This window comes from Calypte anna, chromosome 8, assembly GCF_003957555.1.
Source record: "Calypte anna isolate BGI_N300 chromosome 8, bCalAnn1_v1.p, whole genome shotgun sequence".
NCBI lineage: Eukaryota > Metazoa > Chordata > Aves > Apodiformes > Trochilidae > Calypte > Calypte anna.
In genome coordinates, this window is record NC_044254.1 from 25357090 (window position 1) to 25382903 (window position 25814).

Consider the following 25814-nt stretch of genomic DNA (forward strand, 5'->3'; position numbering starts at 1 on the left):
TAATGTGTATGCTCTTTAAAAAGATCAGCTCTGCAAAGTTAAATCTTTATTTGGGAATTCTTACAGTGAAGTGAACCAGTGGAGTATTCAGAAATGCAGTCCAAGGCAAGCAGCTAAGTGGAATACAGTCATAAACCAGATAAATCAGTGGGTCTTCTTAAGTCCCCCTTTATCTTCAAAAATAAAGGGGATGCTAGGAAGCATTATTTGCCAGTAAACTGAGGTGGTCGTTTCTCCCTGAAGGCAGCCATCCCTTCCTGACGGTCTCTTGTGGGAATATTCTACATTGGGAAAAAAAAAAACAAAAGGTATGTTTGTTTAATGTTTGTTTAATTGCCAAGTCTGGTTTTTTTTTAAATACTAAGTTAGCAGTAGTGAGCTAAGACTACTTTTCTTTCCATCACATATTAAGTCCAAAGTTTTGCAATTAGGAAAATAGACTGGGTTGTGGTGTAAATCACAAGCAAAGCATCTAAGACAAAGACTAGAGAGCTACATAGGAAAACAGTTTTTCATAAATTTAATACTTCACCATCTTAAAATACACTGAGTGTCACGGTAGTTCCATTTGCTGAGAAATGTGCATGCTCTCCAAACTTGTCAAAGAACAACTACAGAAGAATCTGGTTTTCCATTAAACTTAAAACCGTTTGTAAAGCTCACCCTGTAATTACTGTATTGTTGAAACTAAGAATATACCATTACTTTAGACAGAAGGGTGCTTGAGAAAGGACTCTGGTCTTGGGCAGACTGAGAGGCAGCTACGCATATTCTGAAACAGAAATCTAGATTTGCACTCCTGTTCTCAAAGCTATAGATTTAACTTAGTGTTCCCTTACAGAGAGGAAAATAGAGGAGGAATTGAATGTCTATACCATGAGTATCTGGCTCTAGAAAATGTACAGTTGTTCCTTTCAGGAAAGTATTCTGAACATAACCTACCTGGGCATAACACATCCCCTCAATAGCCATCCCTGATGCAATGTCAACCTGGAGATGAGAAGGAAGTGAGATTTGTCTGCAGTACAGCCCTCAAAACTACTTCATAGCCCTCAAATCAATAAACATTCACACAAAGTGAGTGACTTTCACTCCTGGGTTAGAATGACAGTGTTAGCATCTGTAGGAAAAAAAAATCTTGTCATATTAATTTTGTCTTCAAATCAAATCTTTAAACCCCCTGAAATGGTTTTAAATGCCTTGTCTAAACAGTTCTAACTCGCCTGTTATAAATGATTTTACTGTCTTAATTTGTGGGAGCTGCTTATCTGCTAATTTACCTCAGTATTAAAAAAAATTAAAACAATTACCTCCATTCCTCTGTTAATTGCCAGTTTTCCCATTTTCACGGCAAATGGAGCCTTTATTAAGGGAAAACAAAACCATAAAACCAAAGCACATTTAAAAAGCCACATCAGCTCATAACATTGTCATTGTTAATATCATTATCTATAGACCTTTTAGTCTATAGAAATTTGCAGTAAGTTAATATATTTTTAAGGCAATCTGGCATTATCTACAATTAATAGATGTACACTGTGCAAGGTTTCAATGTGTTCCACAGGTCTGTGTAACCACAGCTTAGAGGCAAAAACATTATCTGGGTTAAGCAGCTGGATGTTAACACCTGTTCCTACAGAAATTGCATTCACACAGAAGGACAGAGTTAAGAGACTTAAACAGCAGGGACCAAAACTTTAATATTTCACAGAAAGGAATTTCAATTGTGTGTTTGCTCTCTCAGGGGAAGCTGGAAGACCTTCTTTACACTGACCACAGGAATTACACACTTACCTGAGGAAGGATTTCTTCAGCCAAAGTTAATGCCCTCTGGTAAGCTGCATCTCCCTCACTGTTCTGTGGCACTGCATGATTTACTAAGCCCATGGAGAAGGCTGCTTGTCCATCAATCTGTCTACCAGTGAAAATCAGTTCCTTTGCAAGGCCTATTCCAACACATCTGGGCAGGCGCTGGGTTCCACCTTATGACAACAGCAAAAACACCACTTTCTATTTCTGAGAAATGCCCAAAATAGCAGTAGTTATTTTATTTCTCCTTATGTAAGGAAGTTTGAAAAATAAAGGGATCATGCATTTCTTTATTAATTACTAGCTAAATATATTCAACATTTTGCAAGGCACCTGAAGCCTTTGAGTATTTTGATAACCAGGAAAAGGTGTAAAGGTACTTTCCTAAATTCACATCAAGTCCAAGACAGGGCCTTGGAACCAAACTGGGTTCATAGATCTCTTGGATCACTCTAAGACTCTACTTCTAATTTACATTCAAAACACTGGGAGTGCTGTAATAGCAAATTAATTACAGGTGAGAAAGTAAGAGACTGAAGATTTAGTGTTGGTTACCTGCTCCAGGAAGAAGCCCTCTTGTGGTCTCAATAAGGCCCATTTTAGCTGATGAAGCTATTTAAAAAATAAATAAATATAGGGTTTAGTTACTTTTTGATCTGTCCATCTGTAAATTTTTCATACTGAAATGATACTGAATAAAACTATAGAACTGTCAATACTGAACTGGAACTCCATTTCTCCAGATAACTAGAAAGTCTGAAAGTGCTTAATGTCCATCTCAAGTCAAATAAGAGATGTGTAGTCTAGAAAAATGAACCTTGGGCCCACTGGGGATGAAATGTAATGGATGGAAGAATCAAAACCAAAGACCTAAGTCTTCCAATCCCAACTGATTTAAGTAGGGAAGATTAGATCTAGCCAGAATGCTGATCCAATATTACACATGCTAATAAATATTTATTTCTACTAATAAATAGTTCTCTGAAGGAATCCTAACCTTGTCTAAAAAGAGGCTTTAATTTTTAAGTATGGAAACTGCATTCCCAATAGTTTCTCCATGTAACAATTTCCAGAACTCACTTCCTGAACTGTTTAAATTCCTCTCATAGCCTTCAGGATTCCACTTAACAGCTGTCATGTGTGAAAGTTCTCTATAGAACAGTCACCAACTGCAAGAAGAATGCTGCATCAAGCATCACACAAACCTGCTACTCGAAGGTCACAGGCCAGTGCCAGTTCCAGTCCACCCCCCAACGCGTAGCCATCTATGGCAGCAATGGTGGGAACAGGCAGGGCAGCTAGGGAAGAGAACAGATGGGATTATATGAATGGAAGCAGGCTTCAGAGGCTACAGTTCTGTGCTGTAACTAACTGCACCTTGACTGCTTCTGTGGTTTGTGAGACAGGATTGTTCTCTCTACATTTTTTGTTTTTTAATTACTGCAATTCTGATTGGTATTTTAGTCAGATTTCTCTTTGATATGCCTCTCTAGTGAGAGCAGAATAATTCATAAACAGGAGGAAAAAAAATCACAGAAGTCCACATTTCTTTCAGAATAAAAATAAAAAAAAAAGACAAGGGGGGAAGGGGCTGTAGATACAAACCCCCTATCATTCAACAAACACATTTAGCAAATCCAGAGATCCATATCCATGTTCTTAGGTCACTGCCATATCATGAGTGCTTCTGAGTATGTGCTGAAAGTGGGACAGTCAACTTAGCTCATTTTGTATTGAAGTGCATCTTATCCTTGGAGTGGCAGCAGGATAGTTGGTATTTAATTCAAATCAGATCTTTGTTTCAGACATAAGCTGGAAGCATTTAGGAAGCTACTCCTAGATGGATAACCTGGTGGGGCTGGCATCCTTCACAACATTTCTAAATGACTCAGTACAGGTGGTTAGGACAAATTTCCAAAATGAGACAATATTTTACCTATTTCATCCATGAGATGTCTTAGCCTTCTAACAAAATGTCCAACTTCTTCATCATTCATCTTTGCACGTTCCTTTAAGTCTGCTCCTAAGTAAGAGTGAAAAACGTTAGAATCCAGGAACAGGGAAAAAGATATCTGAACTGTGTTCCTTCCTGTCCCTCTCAGAAGCCAGACCATTTCAGAAGTCTTCAAATTCCATTTTCTGCTTAAGTAAGGTCAGTGGAAGTTGGGAGCCTGTACGTTTGGGCTGGAGAAGTGGCTGGGGTGCTCCTCAGTGCCCTCAGAACAGATTTCATAGAGGAGCATCAATCACAATCTGTAAGGAAGATTATCCAAAAAAAGGAAGAAACTGAGGACTCCAACATCAGAGGCCCCCATGCTTGAAGGAGGTTATAAATGGAAAACAAACAGTAGCACCACACAGCCACTCCATCACACATCTTCATCACTGAAGCCAAGAGAGAAGGAACAGATGAAAACAATGTTATGTGCTACACAAAAGCCATCTTGTTTTTCTCTTAGCATTTCTTATTGCTTTATTTTTGCACTATTTGATCAGCACACAGCACTAAAAGCCATCGATTTTTTTTAAATCATAGTTTGCAGAGCTTTTGTTACTTACCAGCACAAAATACACCTTTCACCTCACTCTTGAACACCACCACCCGAACCTTCTCATCAGAGCGGAGTTGTTCCAGAACACTGAACAGCTATGAGGGAGCACAAATGAGAAGAAAAACTTGTAGCATATGGATGTATGTATCTAATTTTTAGCAAGCTGATGAACTATAATAATTTTTTTTCATTCCTTCTGCAGGTGCCAGCAGGAATTTCCTCAGAAACATGTTTTCCCATCACTTTTTTTCTTCCATTCAGAGATAAACCTTTGCTGTGCTGTAAACTCCCCTTCCTGTCCAGGCATCATGAGCCAGACTTTCTCCAGCATGTATCAGCCTTGAACAGATCATTTGCTAAGGTCAGACAATGAGTATGTTTTTATTCTAATTACTCAAGTGAGGATATTAACTTGTATCCAAGTTACCTAACTTAAATAACTCTTATGACTCTGTCCAATCCACACCTGAAGTTACTGCAATATTGACTTAACACAATCTCTTTTTCTCCAGGCTACCCTGCCTTGCCCTAGTTCAGTTTCCCACTGATCTGCAGCAAGAGATTTAAGTTTTAGCTTCACTTTTACCACAACTATTCTTATTGCATTTAGTTACTGATCATGATTCCAGACATGTTTACTGGCCCATACTCACTTCATTTACAAATACTTTTCCCAATGAATTTCTTGCGTGGGGTCGGTTCATTAGGATTTCAGCAATACCTTAGTAATAGGAGACAATTTCAGTTATACTTCATTTAATTCTCTGACACAGTAATTAGACTGGGAACAATATCTGCATATGCTGCATCTTCTCTTTCCTGAAAATGCATAGAAAATATATTCTAAAACAGTTATTTTTTAAGTGGAGGTGGTAGACTATTACTATGAAAACCTAGTTATGCAGGTCATGTGTAAAATTCATTAGCTGGCACTGTGAATAATAAGCAGACTTTAAAAAAAAAATGAACATGACTCTTAGAATCACTGCACTTCAAGTCCATTGCTTAATGAAGAAAACCATCCTCTTGGGATTGCTGTTTGCATGAGAAGAGCACAGACTGGTCACACTGGGTTCATGTTACAGAACCATTTTGAAACTGCAGCTCTATTTAATGTGGTGTTCCTAAGCTCATCAGTTGAAAGAACTTCAAGTTCCTAAGTCCAAGCAGAAAAATGAGACCACATCTATCTACTTCTTCCTTGTACCGTGTTGTATAAATTATGATCCAATGGTTTCCGTATGCTTCGGTGACAAAAATTGGTATCTCATTTCCTTGTCTGGACTTGTGCTCCCTTCCCAGGCCTTAACTTTTTAAGAGGCTGCTGCTGCTGCTGTAGGTGCACAGGTGAACCTTGTGTCTGTAGTGCCTGGTCCTTCTGTCTTTATTTCTCTGCCAGTCACTAGTTAGTAAACAAGAGTTAGTGTCACAGAGGAACAAAGAAACGGGTGACAGCAGCCAAGAGTGGCAATTCACAGCTGCCAAGAACTATTTACAAGCTCCTGCAATAGTTTCCCTTACCAGAAAGCAAGTCCATTGACAATCTGAACCAAAACTCAGATGGCTTAGTGACTCTCATGCATAAATACGCAGACACCCTCTGGTCCTGTCCTGAGCACTGTCCATGAGTGATATCAGAAAAAAACTAAGGTCTGCAAGCCAGAGCTTCTTGTATGGAGATCTCCTGCACACATAACTTAAAAAAGGCACCTGTTTGACAACTGTGCTCTTGGGAAAAAGTATCAAGATGTAACATATTGCAAAGATATTGCAAGGCACCTGCCTGCTAAGGACGAGGCAAGGCAAGCAGGGTTCGGGGGTGTCAGCAAGGGACAGCTCGGCGGCCCCGGGACAAAGTGCTCGAGCAGTGCTGTCGGGACAGCGGCAGCGTCCCCAGGGCCCGCCTGAGGGACAGCAGGAGCTGGCACAGCCCAGGCTCATGTCGGGACTTGGAACACAGGCGGTCCCGCTCCGGTCGGTCCGGGAGCTGCGGAGCTTTCCCCGGGAACTGATGAAATTAAACCGAGGCACTGGCTGCTGCCTCCGCTTTCAGCGCCACAAGACTCCGGGCACCCCATCGGCTCCTGGGAGGTGCCTTTAAACCGGCACCGGGGCCTACACCCGACCCCTGCGGCCCCCGGGCTCTCCGGACTCACCGCTGCGCTGCTTCCCGCCGGCCGCGCCCACCAGCACCTCCGCGCCCCTCCGCGGGGCTGCCCCCAGGAGCCCAGGGCCACCCCAGCGCAGCACTTCGCGCCCCGCCCGCCCCAGCCGTATCATGATGGCGCCGCTCCCGGAGCTCCGCGCCTGGGGTTTCAACCCCGAGGCAACCGGGGCGGGGCCGAGTGGGCGGTGTGTGCGTGGGAGTGGGGGAGTTTCGTGGCGCTGCGGCTTTAAGAGTCGGGGAGGCGGTGCCCTTCCCTTCCTCCCGCCTTCGACCCGCCCCTCCGCTCCGCTGCCCGCCTGAGGGGGTCTCGGGCGAAGGAGGGGGTGCGCACCCCCTGACCGCCGCCATCATGCAGCGCCGGGTGTTCGTGGTGGGCGTTGGGATGACCAAGGTACGGGGCCCCAACACCCCCACTCCGCTCCGGCGCGGTGTGTGTGAACAGGGGGGGTTCGGCCCGAGCGGGACTCGTCTGAGCGGTGTCCCTGAGGCGTCTCTGCTTCCTGCGTCCCCTCTGGGAGCGGCTGAGGGGAGCGGGGGGGATGGCGGAGCTGTGGGAGCCGTGATCTCCCTCCCCGTGCTGGGAGAAGGTCCCTCGGATAGAGGAGAGGCCGTGTGGGGCCTGCCGGGCCCCGCCGGATGGGTCTGGGCTGTAGCGGCTCTGTGTAAAGTTCAGCTTTGGCCCGCGGGTCGGGGAGGAGGGATCCGGCGGCCAAGTCAGGCTCTGGGAAGCTCTGTGAGCAGACTGGGAAGGCCCAGAGCGTGTCCCTGTGTCACTGCCACATCTGGACCGGGACTCGTCCCCTGGTTCTGAAGGGCCGGGCAGGAGGTGGGCCCGGGGGAGAGCTGGCGGTGTCCCGGGGGCGACGGGGATCCCGAGGATCCTGGTGTCCCATCCATCAGGGGTGGGGTTGTTATCCATCTCCAGACAAGTCATGGGTCTTCTTTAAGACTCAGCAAAAATGATCCTCAGCTTCCAAGAAATTGCACTGTTTTCTGTTTGTAGCCATCACAGTAAAACTTGGGAATCGTGCAGGTTTTGTGCATGCACTTTTAGGTTGATCGTTTGCATTATTTGAAACTGTTCAAAACCCTGTTTCTAAGTTAAATATGAAGCTTTACATGTGTCACCTTGGTAAAAGATGCATTAAGTCGCACTATGATTTGTTCTTCTGTTTCTGTTGTGTTTAATTTTATTTTTTTCCTTTTTTTTTTCTTGTCAGTTTGCAAAGCCTAATGAGAAAAGCCTGGATTATCCTGACATGGCTAAGGAGGCAGGTAATTTAATAACAAAGCAAGCATTTAGTTTGATTGCTCACACTTAAAGCTTAAGTCTTACAATTAATCTTTTTATGATACATATGGAGGAATAATTAATGTTCATTACAGATACATATGAAAAGCAAATCTAAAACTGAGAAAAAAGATGACTTTCACAAAATCCATAACTGTCTAGCTCACTGCCTTCCAGTCCTGAAGTCAAAAGGATAGCTTAAAATTGAATTTGACATATAGATAATTTAATATATTATTCAAACATACTTTTATGGGGACAAAAAAAATCATTCATTTTGCATGAAATTTTCTGATAAAGGAGCTTGTTCAAAACTCAAAATAATGCAAAATTATCCTTGTTAGAATTAAGATGCTGCCCCACCATGTAATTTTTGCAGCTCTCTCTGTTTCTCATTCGTGAATGCATGAACCCCAGAACTACCAGTTGGTATCTTATGGCTGTGAGAGATTTTAATTTTTATTTGCATTTTTAAACTTTTTTTTTTTAGGCCAAAATGCTTTAGCTGATGCTGGGATTCCTTATTCAGCAGTGAAGCAGGCATGTGTGGGCTATGTTTATGGTAAGCAGTAGAATTTGGTTTGGTTCTGAAATCTGTGACATTCACAGAAATCTATGTGGATAAATTTTATCCACATCTGTGTGGATAAAACATGAGGGATCCCATCAATTTCAGATTACAATATTTAATTGTGTTAAGCTTGTAGGACTGTCAAACCTTTCTAAAATTATTGTTGTCAGTGATCACAGTTCTGTGTCTGTTTCTTTATGGAGTTTATAGTTCTGCTCACAGGTATGGAAAGACTCCCATAACATTGTGTCTTGCAAATGTTTTATACCAGTAGCAGATGTTTTATACCAGTTTCAGCAAGATTGGGTGATGTATTTATCCAGACCACACCTCTAGGATCTTTCTGTCCAGTCCAGTTACCTTCTGTTGGTTCACAGCCTGTTACCACAGAAGCAGGACAAATCTGATGATTTTTATCTTGATTCTGAGGTTCTTGTAGTGTGGATACTTGAGAGATACTCAAGTGTATGACATCAAAAGTTCAAGTTTACAGTTTAAGTGGTAGTATTGCTCATACACAGTAGGTTTTCTTTTTGGTTGTGAAGTTTGAGTAAGTACCTAATTTCCATGTGTGTCTGTGTAAAGGTGACTCAACCTGTGGACAACGGGCTATCTATCATGGTCTGGGGTTAACTGGCATTCCTATCATTAATGTTAACAACAACTGTGCTACTGGATCAACTGCTTTGTTCATGGCCAGACAACTGGTAGAAGGAGGTGAGTTATGCTTCAGGGCTGGGTTTTACATATTCTCTGTTCCTATAATCATAACCTGAATGAAGAGCAGAACTAGTGAATGTGTTACTCAGAGTTGTGTTTTATCCTTTTACACAAAATTTTGTTTTCTGCCTCAATCAGCTGAAAATGTTGGTTAGTTGTATATACAAATACTGGACCAAGCACTTAAAATAATGCTGTCACTGTGAACTAGAGCATTGTGTGCACCTGAAGAGACTGTGGTGCAGTAAGCTGGGGTAAATGGGTATAATTGTCCCCTCCTGTGTCAGGAACCTAGTGAGTAGTAAGCCAGCTCAGGATTTTCTGAAAGAATTGTTTGGGTTAGTGCAGAACAAGTTGCATCATTGTACTGTGAGACACTGAAATATGAAAAGGAGAGAAGAATCTGCTAAAAAAATTAGCTTTTTTTTTTTTTTAACTTGCAGTTAACAAGTGTTTGACTAACGCATTTTTCAAAGGGGGGGAAGAGACCAATACCATCTGACAGACTATGCTCTGAACTGACAGACAAGTTTCCTTCTGTTTCTGGAGTTCCTTTTTAGACTTGGATTCTTGCACTTTCTTTATACTTTCTGTAGGGAAAGCTATAGTAACATTCTCTCTGATTATTTTAGTATTTGTAGCAGGGATATAAGTGCTTGATCACCTAAGGGAGTGTCTATCAAACAGTTTAAAAATAAGTACAAACCCTGTAGTGATCTCTAATTCCTCAATATCAGTATGTTTGTATCAATACCGCCCTAATTTGTCTTGTTCACAAATCAAAAAGGGAGGAAGGGCAGCCCTTTGGTCTTTATCTGTATTTCTTGAAATTGAATAGTTTTTGGTATGTAATCTCATTTATAATTACATTGTGTTTTAAATAGCCACAAATCTTATTTTAAGGTTTGGCAGATTGTGTTCTGGCTCTTGGCTTTGAGAGGATGGCAAAAGGATCCCTTACTTCAGGTGTAAGTGTCTGAAACACTTCATACATGTCATTGTAGATAAAATACACCTCCTCCTTCCCTGAGGCATAGTCTCATAAACAGCAGTTGCCTTAAGATGTTGCTGTAGATTATTACAAAAGAAACCATTTATATTGATACATAGAAGCCTTTAATGAGTTTTATGATTCTGGTTGCAACTATGACACAGATTTGGCATGGAGTATTTTAGAATTAATTTTGTGGCATGTCATGCTTTTACAGGCAGAGTTAATAGGGAATAATGAAAATACCAGAGAGAATAGGGAAGCATTCAGAAATTGAAATGTCTTTCTCAAAATGACACAGCAAATCAAAGGAGTCTGGGTCTTCTGGCTTTTGGTTTGATGGTTACTCAGTTGACCACTTAACACACTTTCCCAAAAACTAAAGGCCCTGTAAGCCTTTCTTTCTTGTCTTTTTTTAGTTTCCTTTTTTACTGGAGATGTGTGTGGGACTTTTTAAATTGCCTTACAGCAAGCATTATTAGAGCCCACTAACTATGGCACTGCCAAATTTCATCATATATGCAGAGATTTGGGTCAGAATTGTTAAATTTAAAGCTGATTGAAATAAGTAAGAGTTACCATTAGCATGCTTTATGATATTTCATCTAAGCTCCATGGAAAACACTAATGCAGTATTAATTTTGTAACTTGGAACTATATTAACTAAAGGACTTTAAGTTGAGGTGAAAAATACCTAAAGTCCTCTGCTGAAAATAGTGACTGTGGTAGGAATCAGATCGGGGTGGTCTTTCCCATGAATCAGTGCAGTAATGTTAAACATTTTATGTCATTTTACACTTTCTTATAGTTGGGAAATTAGGAATGCTTCAAAACATGTCACTGAAGTGCACACACTGTGCAGTAGCATTGCTAAAATATCAGAAAAACCTCTATTTTGCTTGAAATGCATCACTTCTGTGGTGTTGTGTAAAGAAAAGGAAATGGCAGCTTGCTTTAAAAACTTTCTTTTTAGTTTTCAGACAGAACTAACCCAATGGACAAACATTTGGAAATTATGATAAATAAATATGGTTTAGCAAGTGCTCCAGTAGCACCTCAGCTGTTTGCAAGTGCTGGCAAAGAACATATGGAGAAATATGGTATGTTAAAATAAATTTTGTCATTGTCTTCTTTTAATGAAGTGATTTATATTAAGGTTTTGTTTTTTAAAAACGAGAGTATCTTTGTCCTTTCTTCTACCTAAAAACTACAACTACAACTTCTGCAGCTAAAAGACACAGAAATACATTTGGATAAAGAGTTACCTACAGAAAAGTTGGTCATGTGTGGGCAAGCAAAACCATCAGGAGAGGAAATTAAGGCTGTAATACAGTGTGCCTGGTAATCCCACTAATGTTGAGGTTTGTGCTTTTGCAAGGTCTTGATTATAAAACTTGTACATTTTTCCCCTGTATCTTAGGATGGGTAGATAGGCTTGGGACTGGATTGTTTGACAAAAGAGTTTTAGACTCCAAATATTTCACTGCACCTTCTTTGCCCTGGGAAGAAAATGAGTCCTCAAGTTGCAGCAATACAGTAATACCTCGAATAAAATATACTTATTTTCTTTATGTTAATGTTAAATATGCATGTGTGATGTTCTGTTAGCAAAAACTCAATCAATTTCAGTAGTCTTTATCTAATTTTTAGACCTAGGATGAGTTCTAAAGAAGGTCTTGATAACAACGACTCTCTTGAAAAAATGCTTGTAAAGGTCAAATTCACATGACAGTCTTTAAAATGCTATCCTAGTACTGTTTGGGTAAACCAGTACTTCAACACAGCTTTTCTTCCCCTTCCAGGGACAAATCCAGAGTACTTTGCAAAAATTGGATGGAAGAACCATAAGCATTCAACTAACAACCCGTGAGTAATGTTCTCTGCCTCCATATTGCATGTTACAAAATTATTGAAAACCTGCCTGTTAGTTCTTATCATTACACCCAGCATAAAATCTATATCCAGTGCTTTGTGGAAACTGCTACAGAGCTGCTGTGTGATAATTAGTATGTCTACTTCTAAGTGCTGTAGTAAAACTAAGGTATTTCTTAGTCATCTCAGGTCATATTTGTGTTCTTTGTAGGTACTCCCAGTTCCAGCAGGAGTACACGTTAGATGAAGTGCTGCATTCTCGCAAAGTTTTTGATTACTTGACTGTCTTACAGTGTTGGTAAGAAGAGGACTTAGCATTGTGAAATAAATCTTGATGTTGAGACAAATGTGGTAGGACATCTATTTAAATAAAAGTCTGCTTCCTTGTAAATTAAATGTTACAGATTATTTTACTTAAATCTTCTTATAAAAAAACCAAATGAGAATTCTCTCTCTTGACCAAAAACTAGATGCTTGTTGACAGTACAATACAGTAAGCTGAAATACTTTGTTTTTTGAGGCTCTTTTGTCTTTATCTTTTACCAAACCACACTCACTGTTGCTAAGTGTAAATTCTTCAGCCTTTCCTGTACACTCCTGAAAGGCTGCTTCTGTGTTCAAGGTTTGTAGCCAACAAAACACTTTGATCTTTCTAAACTGATAAACCTTAATGATACTTTTCCATTTTGATGTCATGCTGTTCAGATGTTTGCTATAAATATTTCTGAAATGGACAGCATTAAAAACTGAAAGTGTCCAGCAAGCATGGATAGAACATACTGTTCCAGTGGCATCAGCCAAAGAAATTTTGGTTTTGTTTTTGTCTGCTTGGGTTTTTTTGTTCAAAAGGTAGTCTTATGGAAGATTGACATTAATAATTTAGGATGATGACATCATTATTTTTCTTTCAATCAGTCCAACTTCAAATGGTGCTGCAGCTGCAATTTTGGCTAGTGAGGAGTTTGTGAAAAGACATAAGTTACAGCCCAAAGCTGTGGAAATTCTAGCTCAGGTGATGGCTACTGACTACCCAAGCACATTTGAAGAGAACAGTTGTATGAAGATGGTAAGTTTACAGTTCTGTACTCCTTGGTATGCCCCAGGGTTTGTTTTTGGTTTGTTTTAGTACCTGCAAGTCCTAATGATACTGAAGACATTCAACAATTTGAACAGGAAGAAATTTGAGCAATCTGGTCTCTTGGATGGTGTCCCTGTCCATGCAGGGAGGTTGGAACTAGGTGATCTCTAAGGTCCCTTCCAACCCAACCCATTCTCTATGAAATATGATTTGTCTCATGTGAACCCATTTCTTTAATTTCTCTGTTTACGAGTAATGAAACTTAAAGCAATTTTAATTATGTCTGTAATACTGTAAAACTAAAGCTGAAATACCATGTCAAGTACACTCATCATTACTTGCTTGATTAAGTAGAGTTGAAGGGAAAGACCTGAACTGCAAAATTTGGGTCTCACTGCAAATTGGCTACAACTATTGGCAATAATTGGATGCTTTGTCAAACCAGTAGAATACCCAATAGTTTCTATTGCGTCTGTGTGCTTTTTGGATTACAGATATAAATCTAGTCGGATGAATGTTAGAGAAAAGTAGCAGGACAGTGTGAGGAGTTTTGTTTCAAGGCTGTTGGTCTGAGTCATGCAAAGGAGCAATTTGGCTTGTGAGAAAGGCTGAGAAAATAGAGGATATGCCCCAGAAAATTTTCCACGTGCCAACTGTGAGATTTAGTATGTATTACTTCTTCCTGTGTCATTCATACTGCATAGATATTGAAGACAAAGATATTAAAGACATAGATATTAAAGACAAATGCATTATATGTGATGCATTAAAATAAATTAGACCACCTACATGTTACTTTCAGTTACAGGATACAAAGCAGCAAGTTCAGAAGCTCAAGTGTAGAGATGAAAACAGTAGCTATGTTTCTGTAATGGTATTTTAACTTGCAGTTTCTTCTTTTTGCAGGTTGGCTATGATATGACTAAAAAAGCTGCAGAAAAATGTTTTGAAAAGGCAGGCCTGAAACCTGCAGATGTTGATGTGATTGAACTCCATGACTGTTTCTCAGTTAATGAGTTTATTACCTATGAAGCTCTGGGACTCTGTCCAGAAGGTAATAGCATCAATGCAGGTCACTGTTTTATTGGAATAGCATTAGAAATACCTTTTTATCTGTTAATGCTATTAGAACTTTGTCTACTGGACAGATCTTTTATATTCAGAAGTCTAATTAGCTGATCTCAGAAGAAGGAAAAGCAAGTTCCCACTGTAATTAACTAAAGAAAACCTGCAAACTCTAGAATTAGTTTAACAAGTGGGCATGTTACTGTTATTTCTGAAGAATATTCAGTGCATGTTAAAGTGTTGGCAGTTACATGAAATAAACTGGCTAGCATGTGCAGGTGCCTTTTTAAAAATCCTCAGACATCTTTGCCTTTGAAATACAGAGATGTCAGCAAGTTGTGTACGTGCCTCTAAAGCCAGCTATATAGCAGTGCACAATCAATCCAGATCAGATTAATTTCATCAAAATGAGTGGATTTACAACAGGCTAAAGGAGTTTAGTGCTATGTATGTAAGTCAAACCATTAGAATTTTCTGCAGAAGGGGGTTTTGTTTGCTTTCAGATAACTAATGCATGAACTGCTTTGGTATTTGATATATTTGAATTTTCTTGGTTTGTATAAATAGTAATCTGATGTAATCTTTCTTGAATTTGTTTTTAAGTAACTTTGAGAAACTATCATATTCTGTCACTAGATGGTGTATCAAGTCTAAGCTTTCTTGCTGAAACAGGGAAGTTTATAGATCTTAGGAAGACTTCCTGGGTGTTTGTAGGTTTGCAAATGTTTGCCTTTGAATTCTTGCATTTCTCCTGTTTCCTTTGTTGTGTTTTTATGGTATCTGCATAGGTACATTAAGCTCTTTAGCTTTGTTCCTTTAACTGGAAATAAAGAAGAATCCCAATGGTACTAAAAACCAACAACCCCTTTTATAAATACTGTTTTATAGGAAAAGCAGCTGACCTGATTGACAGAGGTGACAATACCTATGGAGGAAAATGGGTCATTAATCCCAGTGGTGGGTTGATTTCAAAGGGACATCCACTTGGTGCTACAGGTAGGCAAAACCATTTCACTCAGTTGTGCTGGGGAGATACAAGATACAGCTCCTGTCCAGGCAGGTGCTTCCCACCTGGATTTATCTGTAAAAACCCTTTCTAAGAGGGAAGGCAGCTCTGGGGTGGATTCTTATTTCTAGCTATTGCAAGTATAAGGGCAGGTTGACCTTAAACTGAAAGAGCTGGAGTGTGAATTTGATCATTACTACTTATTTTATTTTAAAGGTGCTACCTTTTCTGTTGCTAAAGCAACCTGCAAAACAGGTTTTTTCTAAATAATTGTTTAGTAGTACAACATTCTGATGAATGTGGTTTCAATAACCATTTTCATATGTTGTCATCCTTGAAAATTAAGATTTTTGAGATTTTTAGTGATCTGAATTGCCTTGTACCCTTGATAGCTGTAATAAAAGCTATTTCATGTCAAAATATTTATCTGGTGTTTACAACAGAAGCTCAGCTGTTTACTGTCTCCCAGCAACAGGTTTTCCTTTTTTTCTTGTTTTGTTTTTTTTTGTTATCCTTAAACTACTATGCTTGCTTCCAAATGGGTTGGCTCTTGGATAAAACTTACTTGGATTTGTGAATATTATTCACCTTCCTCGTTTGGAAATGTGAGATTGTCAGAAGAAGAAACCTTGTAAAACAAAACAACAGCCCAATAATCTGCAGTTTGTCACATCAGTCATCTTCAATTTCCAAACCATTCCAGGGCAGGCTGCACCACAACACACAGTCTCTCCTAGAGGCTGAGGGGTTATAAATGGATCCTGTGAATTTTAAAACTTCTTACTCATTGTCTTGGTGATATTTCACTTGACAGTGGGTAAAATTTGGAAAATAAAATGCAGATTGATCCTCTCCCTGGCCAAAAGGGCCGACACAGTTGTCTAGAGGAAGAGGTGGATGTTTGGGGGGGTGATGGAGGGAAGAATTTGAGGTTTTAAGGCTCAGTGCCAGTGCTTTATATTTGCTCTGAAAACTTGTAAATGGAAAAATTTATCATGTACTGGACCATATGAGAAAATAGGTGTGATACAGGAAAAATAACATTCCTGGATTCCCCAGAAACTCTCTCACAACACTTGGCAGTGGATGTTGGTACACAGGTTTTGCTCAGAGGTGAAAAGGCTGTTGTAGGGAATGTATTTTATTTTCCATTGTTTTGAGCTTGGTCTTTAAAAATACTGTAATTTCATGGAACTGGAGACCTGTTGCTATTTGTGTACCATAAACCCTGTGGACAGGATGAGGGGCAATGGTTTTAAAGTAGAGAAGAGCAGATTTAAATTGGATGTTAGGAAAAAAGCTCTTTACCACGAGTGCCATGGAAAAATGGAAGAGGTTGCCCAGGGAGGTGGTTGAGGCCTCATCCCTGGAGATATTCAACCCTACTCTAGTTGAGGGTGGGTTGAGCCCTCGGGAGGTCCCTTCCAACCCAGATTATTCTATGAAACAGATGGGATGATGAATGAAAAGACCTCTTAGTATTGAGAAAATACAGATTTCTGGTGATCTCGGCTCCGGAACCACCGGCGGGGGGATGTTGAGGGGGGGGGGGGGGGCGCTCAAGGAGGGGGTGTTAAAGGAGATTTTGGGGGGGTTGTTGAAGGGGTTGCAGAGTTGGGGTGTTGGGGAAGGGGTGTAGTTTATTTTGGGGTGAAGCCGTATGCCGGTGCCTGCTGCCCTAACCCTCTGTGCTCGATTCCCCAGGCCTGGCGCAGTGCGCGGAGCTCTGCTGGCAGCTGCGCGGGCTGGCGGGGAGGCGGCAGGTCCCCGGGGCAAAGGTGGCTTTGCAGCACAACCTGGGCCTCGGCGGGGCCGTGGTGGTCACCATCTACGCCATGGGCTTCCCCGGAACCGGCAGGTGAGACCTGGCCAAAGGGGGAGCGATTCTTAAAAGAAAAAAAAAAAAAACCCGGTGTGTGCCCTGGGAGAGAAGCTGCGGTGTGAGGCAGCTGTGAGGGGCTGCCCCCGCGGCCTTGAGTGAGGGGAGAGGCCCTGAGGAGGGAGAACACAAAAGTAAAGCGAAAAGTGAAGTTTGGGATGAAAGACCTTAAAAATCAGGCGGCTGGGTCTGCAGAAAAAGCGTTGCTGAGTGGAAACGTGTGTCCAGGTCTCGGTGGAAAGTTTAGGAGGGGGTTCAGTAGTGGTGTGAGCTGGGCTCACTGTGTGGTGGCTCTGCTCCTGTATCTGTGTTATACAATTTATCCCTTTTTTTCTTTAAGAAATAGTGTTTCCTGTGTTACCGAATTTATCATTAAGAATTAACGTTTGCCACGGAAGAAGTGGCACCGTGGGCTTGCTCAGCAGTGAGAACTGTGGGTGTACCTAAGGCATTTCAGGTGTTTGCAGGGGTTGTAACTTACACGGTGTCGTGTTCCTGATGAACAGGATGCCCTGTGTGAGTTGTAAGTTATTGAAAAGAGCAAACTAGCCCATAAAAATGGCTCACGTGATTTCCTGTAAGGGAACGTGGAGTTTTTGGAGGGGGAAAGAGCCACCACCACCAAAAATAAACCTTCCAATAACAGAAGAGGCCCCATTAGAATGAATTTATTGAAATTCAGGACTTGCCAAAAAAAGCAAGACGACCATGGGCACAGAGCTCACTGCTTTGTTACTACTTTGGTTTCAGGAAGGATTGCTTTCAGCTGAATGGGTTATAATGTAGTATCTAAGTACTTCTTAAAATTCAGGCATGCTACTCTTCCAGTCCTGGCTGAAGAATTTGCACTTGAAATTGTAGCATACTTCAGAGTGAGAGGAGAACACTGCCATGAAGCTATATTGCAAGCTGCCATGGTTTTATGCTAGGATGGACAGGAATTAAAGCCAAAATTTCAGCAGAGACTTTAAATACACACATCCCTTTATATTTTCATTTTCAGTTTTGCTGTGAAAGACTGATCTGCTCTTTGTGGGTATTGTGGTTTTGATTATAAGGCTCAAAGCCAATACTTTATATTTGCTTTGAAAACTTGGGAACAGTAAAATTTATCATGTACTGCACCATATGAGAAAACAGGTGTGATACAGGAAAAATAGTCTCCTCTCCTGGATTCCCCACAGACTTTTTCACAACACTTGGCAGTGAATGTTGGTACACAGTTTTTGCTCAGAGGTGAAAAGGCTGTTCTAAGGAATATATTTTATTTTCCATTGTTTTGAGTCTGGTCTTTAAAAATATTTTAATTTCACGGAACTGGAAACCTGTTGCTGTTTGTGTACCACTAACCCTGAGGTACTGCTAGAAATAGTGCCTTCCTGTCAGGGAAAGTTGGGACCCTACAAAAGTTTTGTATGTATAGATAATATTATTATTATATTATTACCTTTTAGGGAAGCACCAAGTCCCTTAGCTTTGTGTGTGGAAGCTACCTGACACCAGGAGTTGCACCAATGTGTGTCACAGTTTGGAACAAAACAGAGCTAATCTGTTCAGACACCACTTGTGTAATTGAATGATGTTTTATATTGTGTAATTAAGGCAAAGGTGGTGGCATTACATGTTTGTGAAGATGCCTGCACCATTTTTTTTTTCTGCCAATGCACATGGACTTAATAATTGGATTCAGATCTGGCCTGTAATTTGTGGCTTTAGGAACAGCTGCCAAGAATGTACATCAAGGTAAATGAGAGCAGGACGCAATTTATTATTGAAAACAGTTCTGCCTTTTTGGCACCTTAAAATTCTACATCCTGTTAGTACAGCCTTGGATTTATTAGCAAAGTTAATGTGCCTTCTTCAGGTCAGACAGTCCCTACTATTGCTGCCCTACCATGTATCTGTAGAGAAGTGTTAGTACCACACAAGGAAGCATCAGCAGCATTTCTTAAGTGATTCTGTCACTTCAGCAGCATCAAACCTGACCACTGTTTGGAATTCTGCTGCCAAGAGGTGGTAATAATTGTAAACTTGTTTTTCCTGCTGCTGGAATTGCCATTTCTTTGGAAATCACTGTACTTGCCTTGGCTCTGGGTGTCTGCAGAAATGAAGTGAGGTTTCACACTGCTATCAGGCTATGCAAGGTGAATCAGAAATGAAGTTCCTCTTGTGGCAGTAAAGAGACCCACATGAAATGGGAGGGAAAGTGGGATCTGTTTTCCCAAAAAACAAAGGTATTTCTCTGAGGTGCTGCATGTGCTGCACAAAGTGTGGCAGTAGTGTGGGTTGATTTATCTTAACGAGATCAATGATTTAATGTCATTATAAAATCAGTGTCCTGTCCATACATGTGGAAACATTTGCATACTTGAAATTATTGTGATTCAGGCTGTCAAGCCTGTAACAGAGTAAACTGCACTTTGAATTGATAGATGGTTGCTCTACACTGCTGAAGTGTTTCAGTGCTAGTGCTGGGCCTATTCCTCATACTTTGAAGGTGCTGGAAATGTGATTAAAGGTGGGTAAATACTGGATTTTTCATTTCAGTGCTGGCCGTGTTGCAGCTGTGCCTCTCAGCGCAGCTGTCGATGGATTTAAGTCACAGTTGGTCTTCAAGGAGATTGAAAAGAAGCTCCAAGAGGTATTTGACTCCTCCTTCTACCTACAAGAGGATTTTAATTTATGATGGAACACCTGTGAAATCTGAGGAAGTAGCTTCACAGTCACTTCCTCAGTGATGCTCATCAAAACAAGTGTTACAGCTTTGAATTTCGCTGTGTCAGAAATCTCTGTGCTCTGCCATGATTTTAAATTGTATTTTTTCAGACAGTTCCTACCTGCATAAGGGTTTTGGAGTAAAGGCAAGTTTAGGTTCTATGTGCAGAGCTTGTTAACTAACATGACAATTTATAAAGTTTTTGTTTGGTGTTTGTTGCTTGCTTCGTAAGTGTGATTAGAAGAAGAGAGCACATTTTGTCAGACTGACATCAAGACTGTTAGGACAGTGGTCATTTTTCTTAGCTGATAGATTAAATACACATAATTTGTGTTTGTAGAAGCTTTTTTTTAAGGGTTGTTTAAATGAAACCCAGTAGAGAGAAACAGATGTTAGTAGAAAGGGTAAAGATTTTAAAGTATTTTGTGCTTAATTCAAACTATCTTAAAATTACGTTGAAGTAAATTAATAATTTGCATGCTATATGGTTGTTACAGGAAGGAGAACAATACGTCAAGAAAATTGGTGGAGTCTTTGCCTTCAAAATAAAAGATGGTCCTGGTGGAAAAGAAGCAACTTGGGTAGTAGATGTGAAAAATGGTAAAGGCTCTGTGGCAGTTAATTCAGGTCAGTCCTATTTTATGTATCTTTGCAGAACACACATAAAACTAATGAAAAGCATTATAAATTCTTACTCTGTTTAAGGTAGAATGATCTTTAGAGTAAAAATGGTGCAGAGCTATCTTAACTATTGACTTTTCTTGTTATTGACACTTCAGTCCATAATGTTTTGAACCAAGAATTAAGCATCATTAGCTCTGAATTCTGTCTAGATATTTGCATGTTTCCTTAGAGGCTCCAGACACATCTGTTGTATGACTATTATAGATACCATGATTTAAAAAAAAAATCAAACCTCAAGGTTTTTTTAAATTTGGGACAGAAATGTAATCTGTAGCTGTTTCTTCAGTTGCTTTGATGGAGACACTGGTGGGTGGGTAAGCTGGTCTGTCTGGTCAAGTTACTTCTCTGCAGCTAGTTAAGCAATAGAACTTAACTGATTTCAATACTGTATCAGCTAACATAACCTTTAAGTGCCATTTTAAGAAAGGCAGAGTTAAATGAGACACAGACTGGGTGGTGGTGGGGAACACCATAGATGTATTAGAAACAAAGGTACCCTTGCCATTAAAGTGTTTTGTCTCATAGCTGAAGTCATGCACTTAGTAATGTAAAGAAAAGCCAAAGACAACAGCCTGTCCTCAGAACCTCATACACCCATGAACCTGTGTCATAAAGCTTTTAATTAAAAACATGACAGGATTTGATTGGGAAATCATTGATCTAAGTTTTTACAGAAATAAAAGCACTGTTTAGTCTTGTGCTTACAATGTTTCATCAGAGATTTGAGCTTAATAATTTGAGTGCAGATTTTAGCTCTTTAGTATATACATTAATATTTCTATCAGAGCTTAAAACAATTTTTTAGCTTGTTTCTGGCGAGAGGACCCTAAAAATGTCTGGATTTAAATTAATTTAAATGAGGGCTTCTAGAATGCACATGTTGTTCCCATTGAAGGAGAGGGCAGGAAATGCCTGAAATTTCAGTGAGTGCTTTCCGAGTGTCACAGGGAAAGCACATTTATTCTGAGTTAACAGTAGTGAATTTAAGCTTGATAAAGCTTATGATGGTCAGTGTTTGCAAGTAACAATCTGTCAATTACAAGTGAATTATTAGTTGTTTTGGATTCGCTCAGCACCTTTCAGAAAGGTCCATCTTTCTACAGTGTTGGGATGGTCTGTGCTGCAAGGTGGCACAGCTGCCTGTTGGCTGTTGGATAATTGCCTGGTATTTTTCTAGTAGCCCTTATTTGTATGTATTTCAGGTACCATTTTGCTAACCTGTAGGATCAGCAGGTTCTTCATGGAGCTGCAGCTTCTGTTACTATTTCATCTTTCATTTTAAATGTTCATGGTTAATTCTGTCTTACAGACAAGAAGGCAGATTGTACAATTACAATGGCTGACACTGATCTGTTAGCTCTCATGACTGGCAAAATGAATCCTCAGACAGTAAGTACAGCAAAGATGAGAAGATTGACTTTTGTTTTGAGTGTGTTTAGGTTGAAATAATTTAAATAAATCCCCTCTTCCCAAAACTGCCAGGGTTGATGTGAAAAATGACGTCTTGACTTTATCTGAACGAATAGGCCTAAGTTAAGATTACTGAAGAAAGACAGAATCTGCTCTTCTGAACAGTTACATATTATCTCAGGCATATCCTGTAGGTAGTCCAGGAGGATATTTTTCTTAGCTGATAGATTAAATACACATACTCATAGTTTGTGTTGTGATGCTGAAAATGGAAACTGAGGTGAGCACCCACTGCCTGTGATTATTTGGGTTTTTAATTCCTCAGTGCATCAAAGCAGCTGTGGTATACAAGTAAACCAGATGGTTAAGTTAATTTAAAGTTGCTCTTCTGTACTTCTAAATTTGAAAATCCTGTGTCTTCTAAGTTTCTAGTGATCTCATGGTAAATAAGAATTTTTGCAAACTAAAGGAGTGTGTCTAGGGAAAGTTTGAAGGTAAAACATGTTAATGAAATGTTCTAGTGCAAATGTAAGAAATGCAGAAGCAATTAGAATTTTATGTTTACAATGTAGGTAATTTAGTGCATGACATTCATCTTTTCTGCAGGGTCTAGAGGAATAACCCCAATCTTCAGCATGTCTGCTTCACAAACTAATTGGTAAAACTGAATTAGTAAGAAAAGCAGTGATGACTGGAGGCAGTTTGAGTAAGAAATCAGTTGTGGCATCTGCTGTACACTATTGCTTTATTGTCTTCAAATGGAATAGTGAGCTTTTATTCTATAAATTGCCATCACAAAAACATTGTGTATTCTGCCTGGTTTTATATAAAGGTCCATAGTTATGATAATGTGAGAAACATGCAATACCTATTTTATTCTCATTAATTATCACAAGTAAAATGAGCCATACAGCTTACTCAGATTACTCTTGTACCATGTACTGTCAGAAAACACATTTGTTGATGAGTGTGAGGACTGTTGGAATCATAAAACTGCAGGACTGGACGTGCAGAAACATCACTTTTGGAAGGGGTGCATTTGGGGTATTAGGTTGTATTCCATTTCATAAAATGTATCTTTCTTTTTAGGCATTCTTTCAAGGCAAATTGAAGATTGCTGGGAACATGGGCATGGCAATGAAACTTCAGAGTCTACAGCTTCAGCCAGGCAAAGCTAAACTTTGAGCTCTTTAGAGTAAACAGTCAGTATGTGATATTCCTAGCAGAGAAAGTAGAATGAAATTAGGCATTATCAATAATATGGTACATGATGGGTTAGATTGGACCTCTCTCACCTAAATTCTGTGGTTAGAGACCTTAATTCTTTTAGTATATTACATCAGTTTGTCTGTGGCAAAGATTTTTAGGCTAAGCTTGAGGCACTAACTCTTACAAATGGTATATGATGGGTTATTTGTGACAATTTTTGTTTCAATCAATATAAAAATTTTTATAAAACTTTAGAGTTGAATGAGGCTGCTTACTTTTGTTCAGGTTAATTGGGAAGAGAGTGACAAAGATTATAAATAGATTGACATATCAATTGAATAAGTTGCATTTTTTTAAAAGCTGTAACAGCAGGCCATATATAAATGCTTTCAGACTTCTAACAGATTTGTTGCTGGTTAAATTAAAATGGTCTTATAAAGGGGATCTCTTAACATTTGTTTAGAATAGGTTTTAGGAATTTGCTATAAAATACTTTTGTTACTGCTACTACTACTTTGGAATTAAAAAAATAAACAAAATATTCAGAAGTGAGTAGGAATTAGGATGTTGCTTTGGGATTCATAGTATTTGGTAATACTTCACCTTGAAAAAAAGATTAGGTTCTCCAGGAGAGCAAAGAGGGAGTCTAACCAATATTTTACCTTTTTTTCTCCTGAGAAAATCTGGTGTTGATCATTATGAAATTCTTATCAGTAATATAAAAGCTTTAACTTCTGTTTTTGGAAAATGTACTCTGGTTGGGAGTTTAATAGAAAATTAAATATACTTTTCCTGTTGTTCTGTGTGTTGTTGCTTTGGGTTTGTAAACATGGGTTTCATGTTAAGACTCTATTTTATAGATTGTTGTGAAGGGTTCCTGCAGTCCTTCATTTTTTTAATTTCTCAGGCATTGTCTGTCCATAAACTACATCTTGTTCAGTTATAGGCACCTCACACATGTGGTCCATGACTAAGGAACTATATGCATAAACTTTCACTTCCCTGGTTTAACTAAAATAATAAAAAATTTGCTAATTCAAGCCAATCATTCTGCTAATCTGGTGTGAAGAGCTAGCAGATTGCTGAGCTATCTGCTCGACTGTACTGATAGCTGTACTGATTCTGACCAAATTTCTACCTAGCCCGCTCTATTTTCTGACTGTTGATACCTTGGAAGGAATAGTAAGATGGCTTAAACATCTCTCTACTTAGAATATTTCCCTAGCTGCCAGTGATTTTATTTTTCCAGTTGAAAAAACTTAATGAAAAATTGTATGTCAGTATCTGAAGGTCTTGGTGAATAGTGTTGCATGAGTTTGTTTGGTCCTGTTCTGAATCCTCAACAGCTTTTTAGCATGGGTCAAGAATTTCTGTGCCTTCCACCTCTTGTTTTTTGTTGCTGGGGTTTGTTGTGGTGTTTTGGTGAAATGAACAGCTTTGAAACACTCATGGTATTTATTATCTTGCCCTATCACCTTCAGGCTTCACAGCTTAAAGAAGAGGACATTCTCTTTAACTGTGTCTCATGGGGAGACCTTACAACCTTTTGGCCACCCATGTTGCCATGTTGTTGCTGCATTCTGATTGTCCTATGTTAAAAGGCTTTCAAGAGAAAAGAGCAGTTTCTGCTTTTATTTTTCTTTCTGTAGTTGAGAGTTTCCACTGTGAGTTTTGAGATGTTTTCTTTGATCTCTTAAAACTGGGACCTCGCATCTTTAATTTCTGCTCTCTTGACCAAGCAGCACTAAGCACCTCTTCTTCAGCTAAAATAATCTGAAACTGCATCAGCCTTTCCTGCCAGGTTTGTGTGTTACTACAGCTCTGTAAGGTTAACTTGATTCCTTGAGGGAAGTTACACCTTTAGGCATTAAAATGCTCCGGAGTGGGATTGTTCCTATATGGAGTCTTTGTAGTTATTGTTGGTTTTTTGCCAGCTGAGGTGAATATGTTGATCATATTCAGACATGATGTCAGGCTGGCAGGTATATCTTACCTTTACTTTCTTTAGTAAAATAAAGTAATTTTTCAGAGATGAATATTTGTAATTAAAAAAGAAAGACTTTGCATTGCTGTAAGAGAAGCAGATAGAATTGTCAGAGTTAAAGCCAGTGTGCAGAGCAATGCCTGACTCAGCAGATCTGGCTTGCAGGAATTTGAGTGAATGTTTTGGTTTTGGAGTACAGATTTTCTTTTTAAACTTGAGTTTTGTCCTGCTGGTTTGCCTGGTGAGGAAGAGGTGCAGTGCAGTGTGTGACACACATTATGCTGGATGTGTTTTCAAGTGTGATCACTACCTTCTTATGATTAGAGGTGGCTTTAGAAGAAAAGCTGATGGTCAGAACATGGCTGCTTTCCATGAGGAAAGAGCCATACTACTTCAGGAAATAATCATTCCTGTGTTGATCAGAATAAGAAATACAAACTGGAGACAAAATGCTGAATTTGGATTATTTGCAAGAGATCTCTGTGGATAAATGAAGGCATATAGGGGGGAGGCAGTTAGTGCAGCTCTGTGTTGTGTGGGGCTGACCTTGCCTCTTGACAAACTCTTGACAAATGGGGGGTGTGACACAGCCTAGTGCAGGTGGTCACAATTGCAGGTGTTGGAAGGGGAATGGAGAACCTGGCAGGTGGCTCACTGGGGCTTTATTTAGAGTAAAACAGGTCCTAGGAAGAGGTAATCTGGGATCCCTTTGGTAAGCAGCAGAGATGAGTTTGCTCAGGTGAGAAAGCTGTGAACAGCTGAGTGTGATTTGACAGCTGGGGTAAGGGGCTATTTTGGGTGAGAGATCAT

The 25814-nt window shown here is 39.7% G+C and overlaps 2 protein-coding genes across 2 annotated transcripts; one reads left to right on the top strand and one right to left on the bottom strand.

The window, feature by feature from the left end:
• Nucleotides 1-24: 24 nt before the first annotated feature.
• Nucleotides 25-6687, bottom strand: ECHDC2 (enoyl-CoA hydratase domain containing 2). Its single transcript, XM_030455332.1, has 10 exons — nt 6518-6687; nt 5015-5082; nt 4369-4456; nt 3746-3832; nt 3015-3107; nt 2365-2421; nt 1795-1982; nt 1311-1361; nt 943-990; nt 25-281 (listed from the first exon to the last, which is right to left on the bottom strand). The coding sequence occupies exons 1-10, from the start codon at nt 6639-6641 to the stop codon at nt 204-206; spliced, it is 882 nt and encodes a 293-aa protein (XP_030311192.1). The 5' UTR covers nt 6642-6687; the 3' UTR covers nt 25-203.
• Nucleotides 6688-6766: 79 nt separating this feature from the next.
• SCP2 (sterol carrier protein 2) lies at nt 6767-23817 on the top strand. Its single transcript, XM_030455331.1, has 16 exons — nt 6767-6919; nt 7749-7803; nt 8310-8381; nt 8976-9107; nt 10014-10078; nt 11075-11201; nt 11904-11967; nt 12185-12271; nt 12889-13039; nt 13958-14105; nt 15005-15112; nt 16827-16980; nt 19549-19642; nt 20215-20344; nt 21711-21790; nt 22901-23817. Exons 1-16 carry the CDS (start codon nt 6878-6880, stop codon nt 22994-22996), a joined length of 1605 nt encoding a protein of 534 aa, XP_030311191.1. The 5' UTR covers nt 6767-6877; the 3' UTR covers nt 22997-23817.
• The last annotated feature ends 1997 nt before the right edge of the window (nt 23818-25814 follow it).